Genomic DNA, 16873 nt, shown 5'->3' on the forward strand with positions numbered 1-16873 from the left:
AGCTCATAATATACCCCCAGGCTAAGGACTGACTTTAAAATAAGTGTTAGTCTATGGTATCATTCCAAATTCAATCAATCCCGCCACCATCCCACAAGTGTCGCAACCACGCTAGTCATCTTGTTCATCATCATCATCATGATCCCACATACCACACGTAATAACCATATGCAACCCCCATGATCTCCAGCACATGGACTACTCCAGAACCTCATGATTCCTCTTCATATATCTTGACCTTTTCAGCATACTCCCTAATGTTAGAATGTATAGTCTCTTGGATCAACTCGCCTCTACCACCAGCAACCTGCAGAATCAAATCGTTCAACGACATCCTCCCCAGAATGTCGACATGATCCGCTAATTTCACAAGTCTCGTCAGCAAAGCAATCCACAACCCCCAAAAAAAACATGGGAGAGAGAGAGGGGAGATAACATACCGGTATTCGGACCGCCCCTAGGACTAAACCGATCAGGTTCATGTTTCATTTCAAACGTTGTCACCTTGACGCCAGCTGGGTTATATCTCTTCATCTTCCATCCTTTCGTGCACATGTAACCCGAACTAAGGAGGTTGACTGTTCCATCACCCTCACCCATGACGACGCCGTGGTCGACGTTACCCTGTGTATACATAGTATCGAGCGTAACATTCAACCCAGACAACGGATCATCATCACTGCGGTAATAGTACGCACGCTCCGTGTCCTTGCCAATACCATAGAAGCAATAGATTTTGAGGTTAGGAGCAAGCGGCAACCGCGTCTCAAGAGGGTTCACCCATTTCGCGGGGAGGAACTGGTTGTCCTCGACCTGCTTCGTGGTGTGCGCTACGCCATGGGAGTAGGAAGTCTGAATCATCTTCTTGAACCAGGGTTCCGTGTTGCGAAAGAGAAAGGGCAGACTGTCGTCGACGGTGATATTCTTCTGCGTGAATGTAGAATTGGCGTTGCGGAAACGGATAAAGGGGCCAAAAGTGACGTTCTGGCCGGGTGCGTCGTCGGGCGCACCGGTTTCGTCGCCCCAGACGGCGTTTCCACCGAGGGGCAGCATGGAAGATAAGCCGGGCATTGCGCGGAAGATCTCGGCGCGCTCGTAGCGCGAGAGGAAGCGTTCGAGGCCGTAGACTGCAAATGCGTTTAGTTGGGCAGTGTCTTTCATTTCGCCCGAGAGGACGGCGGGCATGTCTTTCAATGCGCCGAGCATACATCCGCTGATGTTGATCCAGCTATCGATGTATTCGTCCACCCAGCCTGCTCCACCATTTCCGTATCCTTTTGCCTCCACCCAGTGCAGGAAGTAGTAGAGGACTTGAGAGCCCATGGAGTGCGAGAGGAGGACGACCTTCTTGTCGGATACGCGCACTGCAACTTCGATGTGGGACTTTAGACGGGTAAAGTATTGATCACGGATCTCGTAGTTCATGTACGACATGCGCCAATCGTAAGCCGCCGTGAAAGCGTTGCCGGGATCATAGCCTATTGTAGCCAGGTTTTCAAGGATCTTGTTCCATATCCAATACCCCGTTATGAAGAAGTCAGCTGCGTCGAAGCCCTGGGCTGCTCGTAGCTTCACGCCCGGCGGATCGAGGCCCGTGTCTTTGTCGAGCATAATATGCCGTTTCCACTGGGCCTTGTCCAAGACGAGTGCGCGCATCATTGTCCACGAACCCCATAGCCTCTTGCGAAAGTATTGCCTTGAGGTTTCTTCCGTGCCCCATGATTCGAGACCTGTCGAGATGACGCCAGGAATCATTATGACGGGATGTTTCGCCTTGATGCCTTGTTTCTGTGCGTGAAGACCGACGGCGAAGGAATCGTAGTTTACGGCGTCTCGTTCTGTTTTCTACTGGGTTGAGGCAGTCAGCGTCGATTCTTAACAATTCAGGACTGCTGTAGTGCAGTCGATTCTTGTAAGAAGCGAAAATATCGCGTACCTGCAACTGCTGCGCACTCTTCACGAAGTTGTCCGGTAGCGCTTCCATGATGCTCTCGAGGTTGACACCCTCGAGACCACTTAGATCAATCATGTCATTGTTGCTGGCAAAGAAGCCGGCCAGCAGCAGGCCAAACAGGCCTCCAAGCCCAAACACCCATATGTTTCTTCTCTTCTTATGTTGGCCCTGCTTCTTCAGCGTCTGGAGCTGCTCGGCAGTGATGAGGCGTAGATTCGCGGGTCGTTTACCGTTGGGTCCCGGGGAAGGCTCGCGGGACAGGTCGGGTGTCGAAGGCTCACTATCGTCGCCGCCGCCGCCGCCGCCAAAGCGGCGTCTAAGGAAAGACATGTATGCGGGTTTGTAATGTCTACGCGGAGTTTCACGAGGGAGCGTGGGCGCCTGCCACGAGGGATTTTGTCTATCTTTCCCAGACCGAGACCTCCGACATGTGACGGAGTGATCGGCACAAGGATGCAGGCGCAGCACGTTCCTGATGCCGCCAAGCCGGAGAGACGCCCGCTATTGAAGCCCCTCCACTTGCCGCGCATCGCTCTCATTTCCCACGCGCCATGGCCGACAATGAAGATGGCGACGTCAAAAGCGATGCGCCGGCACACGACACCGACGCCCGAGAGCTGAGCGACTCAGACCTCCAATACGTCCAATACGAGCCCTCGAAGGAAGAGCAATACCTCCCCGCCATCCGCCAACTAATCTCAAAAGACTTGTCCGAACCTTATAGCATCTATGTATACCGGTACTTCCTGTACCAATGGGGCGACCTGTGCTACATGGTACCACTCACTCCCCCTGTCTTCAACCCCCTTCAACTTGTTCAAACTACACACAAACTGACTCCTCCCCAACCTCGCAGGCCCTCTCCCCCACTAACACCCTAATCGGCGTAATCACATGCAAACTCGAACCGCACCGCAGCGGCACCTACCGCGGCTACATTGCCATGCTCGCAACCCAAGAAGAATACCGCGGCCGAGGCATAGCCACGCAGCTCGTCCGCCTAGCCATTGATGCCATGACTGCGCGCGACGCCGACGAGATCGTGCTAGAGACCGAGGTGTCGAATACGGCGAGCTTGAAACTATACGAGAGACTGGGGTTTATACGGAGTAAACGGTTGCACAGGTATTATCTGAATGGCAATGCGGCGTTCCGGTTGATACTGTACTTGAAGGAGGGCACTGCGCTCAAGAGACCTGAACATGCTGGGCATGGCGAGATGGGTGGCATGTCGGATATGAAGAGGGTGGACGAGGCAGAGCTTTACTCTTGAAACAAGAGACAAAGACACATATAAAGGCCCCTACTAGTAGTTTTGTGGCCCACAAGTCGCTACTTTTGGGACCAAGAAACCAAGATTTTTGAAGGGTATGCTTCAATTCATACTACAGTCTATGCTGATTCGTTCGTCCGTGCGCCAGACGCCCATTAATGCTGCTAACCCGACTTTTGGACATGTGCCACAAACCAGAATACGCCATGAAAATGCGCAAACACGTTTCCATCATCTTCATCTACACTTTTCAATCCTTCTTCTTTACGGCCCGACGTTGAACTTGAGCCTGACACCCATACTGGCCAGCTCAATATCCAGGAACTTGAGCACACCAGGGACTGCAACCACGGCAACGTCTTCACCGCCAGAGTATCGTATACCTTGTGCGTCCATCCACAGATCGGCTTTGCTGCTGGTGCTGTCGGCCAGCACAGCGCACCTTCTGCAACGAATGGTGATGTCCTTGCCACTTCTATCCTTCTTGCGCCCGTACTCGCTGACAGTTGGTGTTGTACTGAGGAAAGATCCGCAGGTACGGCAGATGGCTGCCTTGGTGTAATCGGAGCAGTTCATCAAACGGTCCTGCAGAAGGAAGGCTGTGCCGTGCGCGAGTAGAGAATCACGTTCCATTTCTCCCACACGGATACCACCTCCCTTGCTTCTTCCCTTGATGGGCTGCCCTGTCGTGGACACTACGGGACCAGTAGTTCTGGCTTGGAACTTATCATTGACCACTGCGGAATTGTAAGTAGAGGTCTAGATTGTTATTAGAGGAATGACTTACTGTGTCGTAGACGCTGGTAGTAGACGACACCAATGTAGATATCTGCGTGCAATTCTTGTCCAGTGATACCCGAGTACATGGGCTCGTTGCCGTAGTAATTGTAACCCGCCTTGGCTAGCTGGTGACCGAAATAGTCGACAGCTGTATTTTGCTCGTCAAAGCGGAAGGGCGTTGAGTCCTGGGCCATGCCGTGGAGTGCTCCAGACTTTCCAGCTAGCGACTCGACAAACATACCGATTGTCATTCGCGAGGGGAAAGCGTGAGGGTTGATGATAACGTCAGGCTGCATACCGCTCTCGGAGAATGGCATGTCTGGAGTAGGGAACTTCTGACTGACGACACCCTTCTGTCCGTGTCTGGAAGAGAACTTGTCACCAACGACTGGAGAACGAGGAATACGGAGCTTGATGCTGAGCTTCTGGCATGGTTGCGTTCCATCTTCGGCGCCGATAATACGGACTTCTTCGACAAAAGCAAGTTCATCGTCCTTGTATTTGAAAAACTGTGTCTGGCCGTCGCGGTTGATGTAATCACCGGTGGCTGGATCGTACGAGACGGTGTGCCATGCAGCAATGACGTCGCCAGATCGCAGCATGGTTCCAATGCGAGGAAGACCGTCGTCATCGAGAGTCTCCTTGGCCGCAGCTTTCACTAAGCTTTCAGGAGCAAAGCCAAACAGCTTAGTAACTGTCCTGCCTGATCGATTCCTTCGGCTGCCTTCTTCGAGGTCGCAAATCTTCGTCTTGTAGACAGTGCCGTGGCCGAAACCGCGCTCGTGTGATGACTTGTTCAAGATCATAGCGTCGTCCATGTCGTATCCGGTATACGAGATGACAGCAACAACAGCGTTCATGCCGTTCGGGAAGTTGTCCATGCCATACTCGTTGTGTAACGGAGGACGAGCGATCGGGGTTTGACCAGTCTGTAAGCGGTAGGTCTTGTTGTCAGTTCGGTAGGCCATAGCGGTTCCTGGTGTACCCATTGATTGTTTACCCATTTGACACTGAAAAGAGGAGGTGAGAAGTCAGTATGTCTCTCACATGCATTTTGAATAACCACAACTTACCTGGTACATGTTACGTGGCGACTGGTTGAAATCTGAAAAGGGCGTTTGGTTGGCGATGATGCTGAAGATGTTCGTAGGCTCGATCTCCACATGTGTTGAATCACCGGATACAATCTCGGCGTCCGTGCATGCAATCGACATGTATGGTTGCTCAAATGGTCCTACGTAGTCGGTCTTGCCGAGAGGCAAGTACTTCACAGGTCGGTACATCCGCGAGCTTTGCGAAAACATGTAAACACCTGGATACTGGCCACCGTTGGATCCGGGAATGTAGCCGATTTCCATCTCCAGGGGTACGTTGTGTGAGCCTTCGACCTTCCAGTAACGAAGTGTGTCTGCGATGACCTTGGCTTGCTTCGGCGAGCAGAAACCCAAGACACGACCGTCCAATTGAACCACCACACTCGCTTCCAGGGAGGCAGATGATTTGCTGGATACACCCAGTTGCGCAACGAGATTGGGAATGGCTGAGACATCGAGGTTGGAAGTTGCAATCTTGCACTTGTGTGCAAAGTGGTTGAGAAGTCCACAAGGACTACCGTCAGGGGTATGGACAGGACACATGAAGCCCCATGACTCTGGTAGCAATTTACGAACCGTGGTCGTCTTGAGCTGAGCGAAGAAGGCACCTCGATGCACCATTCGGAAATGGGAGATGAAACGCGGAAAGTTCAACTTCTCAGCAACCACAACATATCCGGATGTTTGCTGCAAGTCGAGACCGGTCGGACTGATCAAGTTGCCTGTACTGAGGAAGTACTCCATGGCTTGACCAAGGTTCGATTGTGTCCTTCGGAGAATCCTCGAGTTCCAGTCCTTGGTGAATTCTTGGGACGTAAAGGGCTTGTACTCGGTCTTCCTCCCCCACTCTCTTAGGACCAGCTGGAAGCTGTTGAGCCACTCCTCCAACTTCTCCTTCAGAATCATGCCGTAGAGTTGGCCACCGAGTAAAATCTCCTGGTTCTGGACGGCATCCGGATTGTCGACAGCGCAATCGCCCTCGACCAATGCGTAGAGCTTCCTGGCCATGAACAGTAGCATTCTGAACTTGTCCGCGTCCTGGCTCGGTGTGACGTTTACGCAGCCTAGATGAGGGAGGACAATCTTGCGGAGGAACTCGGCACCAGCCTCCTCGTCGGTGACATCGGCTGGCAGACCAAGCACGACCTTGAACTTTCCACCAAGATACGCGCGGGTCTTCGCCTTTGTGTGCAGCCCGTAGACCTTGTATGTTCGGAGTAGCAGTTCTACGCGATCGGTAACGAATTGCTTCTCTTCCAGACCCTCTGAGCCAGCAGCGCCAACCAGACCCTCGAAAATCTCGCGGTCGTTGGTTTCGACCAAAGCCTTCATCACCATGACGATGGGGACCAGGTATTCGGACTTGCGCCATGAAAAACGGAAGTTGACATTGCCGTCGCTGAGGTAGTGCAGGGCGTTGGTTTGCGAGGTCTGGTCGGGCCGCATCGATCTGAGCTGGATACCGAACTGGGTGTAGCCGGGACCACGGTTGGTAAAGGCGCCACGCTTAATGGCCATGGGGTAGTTGCGGCGGTTGACCTGGAGGAGACGGATAATTTTCTCAATGCCGTTGACGATGAAGTACCCGCCCAGCTCGTCAGACTCTTCTTTTGCCTTAACTAGTGCCGCTGGCGACATGCCCTCAAGCTGGCAGCGGTTGGACCTTAGCATGACGGGCACGCCGCCGAGATCCACGACATCCTCCTGCCAGTCTCCGTTGTTGACCCGCCACTCAAGACGCGCGCGCATCTTGCCGCGGTATGAAGCATGCCGTTCTCTGGCCTCGGCGGGATAGATGTTTCGGTTCTTGAGCGCGACCTTGTTGGTCGGCGGCAGGACTGGCTTGTCGAGGAAGACATCTGAGATGCGCAGCGAGAGGCGGTTTCTCTGGCCGACGTCTTCGGGGGCGGCGTATGGGTCGCCGTCGAGGAAGATCTTGGTGCCAATGTCGCGTATGCCCTGGGCTAGCTGGCCGCCGGGAGTGAAGATGGTGTTGAACGAGTTGATGTGGGGGTCTACGGCGGCGGCGAGCGTGGGGTATGCCGTCTTGTCTTTCGGGGGGTTGCGAAACAGGTCGTGCCGCCTGAGCGTGTCAAACTGCATTACCTATTAGATGTCGTGGTCCAAGGTTGAGAAAAAAGTAGTCGCTTGCCTTGGTCGACCATTCCTGCGGGCTGTCGGCCCTTGCGGCAGGCACCATGATTATTTGTGCACGTGGCCTTTTTAATTCACTGTAAACGGGGAAGAAAGGAGCGCAACTCGCAGCAGCATGCGCAGTATTGTCCCAGAGCAGTTGGGGCTGTCGCGGTCTGGCAGAGCTGCGGCGCGATTGAGAAGTTGCGACGCCAATCTCGAACTTTTTTACTAGACTAGTCCGATAGGCCACCCCCTGCTTAGCGCGCTGGCCAAAGTCACACGCCGCGGCGGCTCCATCACTGTGCTGCAGCGTGAACCACTCCGGGCTTTCGTTAGGGCGGCACAGCTCTGCTTCTCTACTTCCTCACAGCATTGCCTGCCCTCTTCGCACCCGCTATTGACGCTGGAAACTCTATTCATCAGCCCGTTGCTGCTGCTAAGACTACGGCGATCACGCCTATTACATGCCCCGCAGCAAGGATCAAGGTTCCCAGACTTCCCTCCATCGCCCGTACATCACCACTCCTTCCGACCAGATCACGACAGCACCGAGTCAGAACAACCCGCCCTGACAACAGCCATGGCGAATCTCTTCCGTCGCATCTATGACTGGCTGCTCCGCCTGTTCTGGTATGCCTACCTGTCCTTTTCTACCATGTCAAATGCCATCGCTTTGATGCCTGATGCGCTATTTGATACTCTGCCAACTACTCAGCTTGCGCCCGTGAAAAGGCAATATCGCCGGCAGCGACAACATGAGCTGCCTGATGACCACTGACACCATCCAGGGCGACTGAGATGGACATCACCATGATCGGGTTGCAAAACGCTGGCAAGACCTCGCTGTTGAGGGTTCTGGCGGTGAGTCTCTTCCTGATGCGGAAACACCCTCCTGTATCGACATCATCAGTTCCGATGAGTGCAAGCTGACCCATCCGTGTATAGGGAGGAGAGTTTACCGTCGAGTAGGTCTACATCCGTCCCGGGTTGCGCGAGCCGGCGGCGACGTTGTTTCATCCGTCTCCCGAAGCTACTGCTTTGCGCAACCATGACCGCCATCGTGGCTGGGCCAAGCGCTGACTGGTCCTAGCTCCATCCCGACTGTTGGCTTCAATATGAAGCGGGTCCAGAAAGGTCATGTAACCTTGAAGTGGTGAGTGCTTCCCATCTTCTCCTTGGTCACGCATGTCCGGCTCTTGCAGCGCCAAGCCCAGCCTTGCGGGGTGCAGAACAATCTACTAGTCCGGAGGCGCATCTGCTGACCAGCGGCAACAGTTGGGATCTCGGAGGCCAGCCTAGGTTCCGTTCCATGTGGGAGCGGTACTGCCGCGGTGTGAATGCCATTGTGTAAGTCGCTTGTGCATGTGATGGCCTTCTGTCGCTCATTGCAACAGGTTCATTGTCGACTCTGCTGACAAGGAGGCTTTGCCGGTTGCTGGCGAAGAGCTAAAGCTCCTGTTGGAGAAACCAGCCCTCGAAGGCATTCCTCTTCTGGTCTTGGGCAACAAGTCCGACTTGCCCAACAAGCTCTCGGTGGATGAGCTAATCGAAGCGCTCGACCTCAAGTCAGTGTCGCACCGAGAGGTGAGCTGCTACGGCATCAGCGCAAAGGAGGAGACCAACCTCGATGCCGTTCTCCAGTGGTTGATTGCCCGAGCTAGCAAGTGAGGTATTGTGTTGTTCGTATTCGATCGGGGTAACGTGACCGCGTCGGTCAGGTGCCGTTCACGACGCATTCGATTGGGTTTGGTGTTTTCGCAACTTCACGATGGTGACGTGCCTACGTTCTCACGAATTACGGTCGTCAGCTTTACATGACATCTTTAATGATTCTTACGACTTGATGGAAGAAAAGACGGGCAGATCGCTCTGCAGGCTAGCGATGGCCATTCCAGTTCCCCAGCTCGGTACATTTACTTCTTTTCATATCATTATGACGGCGACTGTTCCTTGCTCATCATGTATCATCCTCCTTGTTCCATATTCCAGCAAACTTGTAGCGGCTAAGAAAATACGGGAAGAGTTTGGTCCATGTATGAATGACATGTACGGCTGTGCATGCTTCGTCTCTTTTTCGGCTCCATGAGGAGCGGCCCGAGTTTGCAGCGATATGAATGGTATCCTCGTCTCTGTTGTGTGTCGGCCATGTGCTAGTCGTGTCCTGACCCTCGTGACATTGGTATGCCTTGCGTGCAGATGCGCGACATTCGACCTCGTAACGACAAGCTGTCCGGATGGGTGTTCGTCGAGGAACACTGTGCAATTGCGCGCGCAGGCGCTCTTCGCGGCTCCTTTCTCAAGCAGGCCTCCTCACGTTCTGCTGTCCAAATTCCCTTGCTGGACATGGCTCAATGCGTCCGGTATTTTGTAGCGGCGCGGAAGCAGCAACCGGCGCCAAACATTGCAACAAAAAAACGAACAACTCCACCAGGCCGGAGGGGAAAGAGAGGAGAGGATTAATGCATAAAGAGGAAAGCAAACAACTATTATTTCGCACAACTCACCCGCTGGCAGAAAATCGGGGTGGGACCAGGCAGAATCCATGCCATGAACAATTGAACAACTCATCCTGCATTAGCGCCTCCCAGGAAATCTTGAGCAGAGGGCATGTGATTGGTTGGAGGGTGTTTGAGTAATGCGAACCCCTGTATCCCCCTTGGGAGGAATGACATGCTTGGATGGACAGCCGACGAGCTGGAAGGGGTGGACGGGGAAGTGGGCAGCGACTCGCGATGGGAATGGGGACAGACGGGTAGAGGGTTTGTGGCGTAGGTTCGAGTGGGTGTGGCGCTGTGAAGGTGTGGGGTAGGTAGGGTTGCTGTGGTCGGGTTCATATGTACATATACATGAAGCAGTAATGAGACTCCGTCGTTCGAGTAGTGCAATATGAGGAATTACAAGCTGAACCACCTCAGGAGATATCTGGGGTCGTTGGTGTTCCGTTGCATCTCAAGGACTCGCACGACGGCTACATCCCCACTGGCCTTGTGACTTGCGACCTTTCCAACCAGCCAGCTCTGGTCTTACGAAGAACACCGTCGAGAGCATCCGAGAAAGTATCATGCACCACGTGTTGTGCGACCATCTCACGACATCAGCAGCTAGGTGAACACGCAACATGGAACCTCATGCGCACTGCTGACATGATCGGCCACGCATGTCTCGCGATTAGAAGGCGGAGGTACGTACTCTTGGCCCTGCCTGGACTCGATACAACATTACGAAAGCAACAGGCGCAGCAACCCAAGCGGTTTCCGAGAGCCACCGAGCAAATTCCCTTCTAGTCATGCTAATCACGGCTGTCCAAGCAGCACACCACCCCTTGCCGCATAGTCCGCCTTCCAGTCTTCGAGAATAGGCTAGAAACCGCGCCGACCTAACTCAGGTCCTCGTCCATCGTAACTGCGCCTCCGCAACAACAATCACCAGTTCAAAAAGCTCTTTCCATCGCCCAATGATGTCGTAGTAAGCAAAGTAATCGTCACCAAGCTCCGCTTCACCCGTTTGGAGTGGGCGCGCCGGCGCGCGGATTACCGACGGTCCTAGGGCCCTCTTGGCTGTGGCTGAGCCCTGGTCACATCAATTCCCCTCTCGAGCCTATATCGTCATAAGAGCAGTCCGGAAACCTTGCTCTTCGTTTACTCTCGTCTCAGCTCTGCATCGTCACCTTTTAATTCCATTTCTCACTTTCCTCTCTGATTCGCAACAAACGTCATATATCCTTCCACGTGATAGAACGATAGCTGCAATCATGCATCTACAAAGCAGACAATTCTTCGATGACGACGACGACGAGTAAGTGTTGCGCAATTCATCATTTTTCATCCTTCCTGCCCTCGTTTGTTGCTAGTGGCGGTGCCGACAGCGTAGTTGGCGTGTCATAAGCGGCGCAGTAGCACTATTATGCTGGGGAAAGCAAGCTTGGTGGATCAAAGGATCGGTTGGGTCCTGGCTGGTGTGTTTGCGACAGACGACGTCACAATGTCACTGCGCCCAGCCTGTCGCCGCATATCACGGCATCTTTTACACGCAGGGCCCATACAACAATACGTCTTCTACTTCTTTCCCCCGCCGTGGTTTCATTTCCAACAGCTTCAACATTATATCTTGCGCTCCATCCTTGCACATCATAGTCATTCGATACTTGCGACACGAAAACACGAACATTCCGATTCTAACACGCAATGGCTAGGACATGCTATCGTCAAGGCTATGGCTACTACCGCTGCGGGAACTCAGCATGGAATAACTGGGTACGCTGGGTTGTCCTCGTAGTCGTCGTCGTGGGCTTCTTACTCCTCTTCGTCCTATGCTCGTAAGTCTTCCCTCTCCACGCATCCACACACACACAACCCGCTTCATTCCAACATGGCCTAACACACTCCTAGTTGCATAACAGCCCGTCGCCGCCGCAAAGCTGGTCGCCAACCCTTCTACGGCACAGGCTGGGCCGCGCGCCCAAGCGCTTACAACAACAACCAGCAAACCGCCGCACCTTACTACAGCAACCAACACCAGCCTGCACCGCCATACTCTGCAGCCCCAGGCGATAACAACGGGTACTACGGTGGCGGAGGCGCGAACAACGCCTATTACGGCCAGCAAAGCGGTGTTGAGCTTCAGAGTCCTCAGCCCGCATATAGCGGAGGGTACGCGCCGCCGCCTGGTCCGCCACCGCACAAAGCTTGATGGCATCGTATGGGAGGCGTCAAGGGATGGTAGAACATGGACGATGATAATGTGATGACATCCTGTGACGACGTCAAATGAGGTGGCTCGATGGGCGTTTGGAATTTGGAATTCGGTCGGTTATACGGAATGGCACACGCTCGATACCTCTTATGTTTTAATGCTTTTCTCCTACATACCTTGGTCAAATGGTAATGTAAAAATACAAGATCATGCCAGAACTTGCAGAACATGAATACATATGAAACTTTCTACTTGTGAATGTATCCTGCTCAATGCATATCTTGCACCAAGCAGAGGATGGGTATTGTGCGTTACACTTCGTCATGCCATTTTAATCTCTTTGTCGTCAAACTCTAAAGCTGCATGTATTCGATTGATTCACGTAACCGGCCACCCCCCATTTTCAGTAGTCCGTTCAACTGGCAACACCAGATGTCGTAAAAGAGCATAACACGCTAAGCATACACCTTCAAACAATCCTGCAATGCTGCCCTCGGGCACCCAAACGTCTCTTCCTCCAAGCTCTAACCTACCAACCTCAGTCCACTAGCTGGTGCACCAATCTGGGTGATGCCGTCGATCCTGCACACAGTACCCTTGTACCTTGCGTGGTACTTCGCGCCGCTGTACGGGCTGGTAACTGACGGCATACCGCTGTAGATGGGCGTAAAGCTGGCGGCGCAAATGTCAAAGTCGGCGAATTGGTCAAAGTCAATCTCGATTACGTCGCTGGGATTCCTCTCGGCAATCGTCTTGACACGCTTAGCTGCCTCCTTCATCTTTGCGTTTCCAGTGCGGTCAAGCAACGCGTTGGCGAAGTTCAGTGCTGTGTTCAGCTGCTTGTTCTTGTGCGCGAAGTTCATGGCTGCAGAAAGCGGGATTGACTTGTGAGGACCCTCAAGCTCGGGGATGGTAAAGTAAGCAGACAATTCGAGAGCGCGTTTCTTGTCAGCGTCAGATAGGGCGGAGACATCGGTAGCACCGTTGAGGAGCTTGCGCCGCTCCAGCTCGATAGACATGGCAAGTATATATTGCGTGGCCGTGTTGATTGCCTTCTTAGCCTAGATAATGTCAGCATGCATCGACTAAATGCACAATAGCAGAACTTACGTCAGATAACTCCGCCTGCGATGAGACGACGTTGATCATGATGAGCTGTAGCAGCTTCCTGAAAGCGGCAATGCCAGCCTCCAATTTGTTCTCTTTCAGAGCCTGCTTGCCAGCGGTGAGGTCGGTTGACAGTATTGACTCCAGGTCGCGTGGGATAATGGGCAAGATCTTGCGCGAGTCTGTCTCGTCTACTGTTCTCCGTACGTAGTTGACCAGCGAGGGCATGTTTGGCGTAGCTGGCAGGTATGTTCGTGTCGCTTGGTAGATCTCCTGGAAGCGCTCCTGGAGAGGCTCGAAGTTGACAGCACCGACTTGTCGGTTCAGCAACTGCATAGCAGTATCGAACGAACCTGCAGCAATGTGATCGGCCGCCAAAGGTGAGTTGCGTGCCCAGAAGTCTGCTTCACTACTTCCGGCGCCGGCTTCAGCACCCTCAACTTCAACGAAATCGTCCTCTGCCTCGACGTCCCCGTCGTCGCCCATGTCCCACCCACCAACGTCGTCATCTTCATCACCTGCAAGGTCAGCCGCAGCACTGGTGGGCTCAGCATCGCCCAGAAGATCTTCGTCACCGAAGCCGTTCGCCGTTGGCTCGTCGGATCCAATGCCCTCAACCTCGCCTTGAAGAGCCTTCTCGAACACAGTCGAAGACGCGGCGCGCGTCGGCCAGTTTGTCTTGTGCGTGGGTACAATAGGCTTGGGAGGCGCAAGAGGTGCACCTATTGAAGGAAGGTTGATCTGCTCTTCTGAAACTCCGGCAGCTTCCAGTATCGACTGTGCTTGCTCGTCAAGACCTTGTGCCTTGGCGGTGGCGTACGCAAGGGGGTACAGGTCAAGCTCCTGGAACATTTCTATCCGATTCTGAACGTCTCCGAGGTAGAGAGCATTCTGGAATCGTGCCGTCATGTCACCACGGTGCTCTGCAATTTTAGCCATACGCTTCAACTTGTCCTGGTCTCCAGTGGTAAGGTACAGGAAGGAAAGCTTGTCAAAATTGCGCAGTTTTTGGTAAGTCATCTCCACGGTTTGGTGATTACCATGCGCGAGAGCTTCGGTACTCAATCGTTGCCAGAGCTTTGGTCGGTCAAGCTGCTTTGCCATCTCAACTGCCACCTCCAGATTGCCGCATTCGATAGCGAGCTCGAACCTCGTCTGGGGATCTTGCACAAACTGAAGTGCGATCTCGGGATAGCCCTTCTTCTGAAGATAAGAGATGATGCTCTGTCCAACCAAACTGGAGGTCTTGATGATGTTGAGCATCTCATCATAGTTGCGCTTGACCAGGGCGAGCTTGAACCGATACTCGGTTGGGTCGATTTGGAGAATCTTCGGCTTCGCAGCACGGTCGAGACAGTACACGTTGCGGCCCTTAACCCTCACCAGATACACTGTTTGCTCAAGCGTGCGTACAATTCCATTGTCGCCGTTCATTAGACTGTACTTGATGTGATTCAGCGTAGAGTAGAGAAGAACACCGGTGTCGTCAAAAATTGCGCTCTTGATCCGGATTGTCTCGTGGAGAGTGCTGACTTGCTCCAGGTTCTTTGTCGCAATGGTAACGTTATGTTTGCTCAACAATGCGACGTGCAGTCCGTCTGACGACCACACGACGTACTTGACGCCATTGACAGAGAGCTCAGCAAGGTTCTTCTTGGCCTGGATGTCGTAGAGAACAACCGAAGTAGGGGTGATCAAAAGCAGATTGCCAGTGCCGCCGAAGTAGATATCGGTGGTTCCGTGCGGCGGCTTGATGGTCTTGGTGGTTGAGTTGCTAAGATCCTTGATGTCGATCTGTTGGTTAGACTGGTTGAAGACGGCAAATCGGTTCCTAGCCACAAAGACAGCGGAGTTACCGGAGCCCCGCTTCGTGTCTGTCGGTTCTACTGCTCCTGATGCGTCTCGCGGAAGGCTGATCAGCTCGTATGTTCCGCTATCGGCTGGAGAAGTGACCAAGATCGAGCGTTCAGCAGGGTTGTAGGACAGCGTTCGCGGAGGTACCCAAGCGCTTCCAAGCTTCTTGAGAGACAGCATCGATGGGGATTCGATGTTCTTCTGGAAGTCATAAGACCGGACATGCTTCTCCTTGGTGATGTAGAAAAGGTTGTTCTGGTAGACAGCGGATGCGGGTCGCTCCCGTTCCAGCTTGAATACCATTACACCATTGTCGTGACCGGCAGCGAAGAGATTGATCTCGGGATGCGCCGCGATGACCCAGAAACGGTCGTTTTCCCGCTTGAAAGACTGGACCGAGGTTCGTCGATTGAGATCCCATACACGGATCGTCTTGTCCTCTCCGACAGACAAGATCAGATCTTGGTGGGGGTGGAACAGACACGCAGACGCGTTCTGGAAGTGCCCTCGGCAGGTATCAACTTCCCATGCTTTTGTCTCTGACATCCTCCACAGCTTCACGAGGCGATCGTCACCCGCGGAAACGATCAGTGGTAGTGTAGGGTGGAATGCGACCCAGTTCACACCTCGGTCGTGGCCTTCAAGAACAAACTTGACAACCGCGTCTGTGTTTCCAAACATATCCGCCTGGTTCTGATTCGCGCGTGCCATCTGATCCTCAAAGGACATGGCCTGTGGTGCAGAGTGCTTCTTCCGGAGCCCAGAGATATCCCAGACACGAACCGACTGATCGAGCGAGGCGGAAACGATGAGGTCTTCCTTTGGGTGGAATTGCGCGCACATGGTGTAGTGGTTGTGACCAGTCATGGTACATACTTCGGAGGGTTAGGTGTGTTTCTGCGAGATTTTGCGATGTGACTTACTCAGTGAGCCTGTCAATGTTAGCTTCGTTCCGAGTGGGTAGCCGAGGGTGGTACTTACGGTTCTGCCAATTCCATATACGAATGGTCTCTGTTCTGCGTCAGCCATTGTCCTGCTGACCCACTGCATGCGCTTACGGTCGTCGGAGCTGCTCACTATCCACGGGAGCTCGTGGTGGAAGAAGACGGTCCGGACATAGTCCAAGTGGCCATTCAATGTGAAGAGACACCGCCGAGTCTGGTACGACCAGACCTTGATCTTGTAGTCGTCACCGCCAGACACGAATCTGCGCCAGTCTTAGTATATTGCTGGTCCTCCTCATTTGCCCGAGGAATGCTCACAATGGCTGTGTCTTGTGGAAGTCAACGCCGCGGACCGGCCCATCGTGTTCTTCGAAGCGGTCTATGAGCGTGCCCATGCGGTAGTCCCATAGCTGGATGGTCGACGAGTGTAGCGACACGAGGATCCATGGCCTGGAAGCAGTCGTCAGCGGGGAAGGGAGCAACGTGGAGCAGGTGAAGGTACCTCTTGGGGTGGAAGGCAATGCCCTTGGCACGCGAGGACTTTGACTCAAACTGCAGTCAATTAGCCAGCTATACAGTCGCATGGGTCGGGAGCTGCGTGCCTTGGTCAACATCGAAGGAGAGGAAGACATGGCGGAATTGGAGACGAAGCCGCAGCTTCACTGTCGTCTGTGGCGACCTCAATGCAAGAGACAGCAAACGCGGGGGGATACGGGTATACGGCAAGGAGAAAGAAACACGGTGTTGACTATTATGTTCGGTACGGCTGTCTCCTTGAGCTGCTGTTGCTAATGTTCGATATGACACGCAACATTCCGATCAACAGTCTAGCTGTCTTTGTCGCTAGCGCCCTTTCCCCACCACAGTCACGTGAGATCTGCCAGACATCGCTCCAACTCCGTCTGAGGGCGTCGGGTCCATGTTTCAATTTCAAGCGAACGTCGAGTTTCCACACTAGCTGCCGCAAGCAGAGCCTCACTCTCTCACGTTGCTTCATCCCAATTTCGCCTCTGCTGCGTGGCTCGGCTCCCCTGGTCTG

The 16873-nt window shown here is 53.6% G+C and overlaps 6 protein-coding genes across 6 annotated transcripts; 3 read left to right on the plus strand and 3 right to left on the minus strand.

Moving 5' to 3' along the window:
* Positions 1–211: 211 nt before the first annotated feature.
* Positions 212–2284, minus strand: ACET3X_007449 (uncharacterized protein; the record flags this gene model as incomplete). Its single annotated transcript, XM_069453596.1, has 3 exons — positions 212–360; positions 441–1845; positions 1937–2284. 3 exons carry the CDS (start codon positions 2282–2284, stop codon positions 212–214), a joined length of 1902 nt encoding a protein of 633 aa, XP_069304612.1.
* Positions 2285–2505: 221 nt separating this feature from the next.
* Positions 2506–3227, plus strand: ACET3X_007450 (uncharacterized protein; the record flags this gene model as incomplete). Its single annotated transcript, XM_069453597.1, has 2 exons — positions 2506–2730; positions 2811–3227. 2 exons carry the CDS (start codon positions 2506–2508, stop codon positions 3225–3227), a joined length of 642 nt encoding a protein of 213 aa, XP_069304613.1.
* A 264-nt stretch (positions 3228–3491) lies between these two features.
* Positions 3492–7301, minus strand: ACET3X_007451 (uncharacterized protein; the record flags this gene model as incomplete). Its single annotated transcript, XM_069453599.1, has 4 exons — positions 3492–3964; positions 4015–5017; positions 5081–7198; positions 7254–7301. 4 exons carry the CDS (start codon positions 7299–7301, stop codon positions 3492–3494), a joined length of 3642 nt encoding a protein of 1213 aa, XP_069304614.1.
* A 516-nt stretch (positions 7302–7817) lies between these two features.
* On the plus strand, positions 7818–8905 carry ACET3X_007452 (uncharacterized protein; the record flags this gene model as incomplete). The annotated part of the gene is made up of 6 exons (XM_069453600.1): positions 7818–7867; positions 8026–8098; positions 8183–8202; positions 8328–8390; positions 8513–8584; positions 8632–8905. The coding sequence occupies 6 exons, from the start codon at positions 7818–7820 to the stop codon at positions 8903–8905; spliced, it is 552 nt and encodes a 183-aa protein (XP_069304615.1).
* A 2083-nt stretch (positions 8906–10988) lies between these two features.
* On the plus strand, positions 10989–11926 carry ACET3X_007453 (uncharacterized protein; the record flags this gene model as incomplete). The annotated part of the gene is made up of 3 exons (XM_069453601.1): positions 10989–11032; positions 11430–11552; positions 11626–11926. 3 exons carry the CDS (start codon positions 10989–10991, stop codon positions 11924–11926), a joined length of 468 nt encoding a protein of 155 aa, XP_069304616.1.
* A 527-nt stretch (positions 11927–12453) lies between these two features.
* Positions 12454–16466, minus strand: ACET3X_007454 (uncharacterized protein; the record flags this gene model as incomplete). The annotated part of the gene is made up of 7 exons (XM_069453602.1): positions 12454–12990; positions 13040–15765; positions 15872–15901; positions 15949–16097; positions 16153–16284; positions 16337–16386; positions 16437–16466. The coding sequence occupies 7 exons, from the start codon at positions 16464–16466 to the stop codon at positions 12454–12456; spliced, it is 3654 nt and encodes a 1217-aa protein (XP_069304617.1).
* Positions 16467–16873: the final 407 nt, after the last annotated feature.

Source organism: Alternaria dauci, chromosome 7 (genome assembly GCF_042100115.1).
Source record: "Alternaria dauci strain A2016 chromosome 7, whole genome shotgun sequence".
NCBI lineage: Eukaryota > Fungi > Ascomycota > Dothideomycetes > Pleosporales > Pleosporaceae > Alternaria > Alternaria dauci.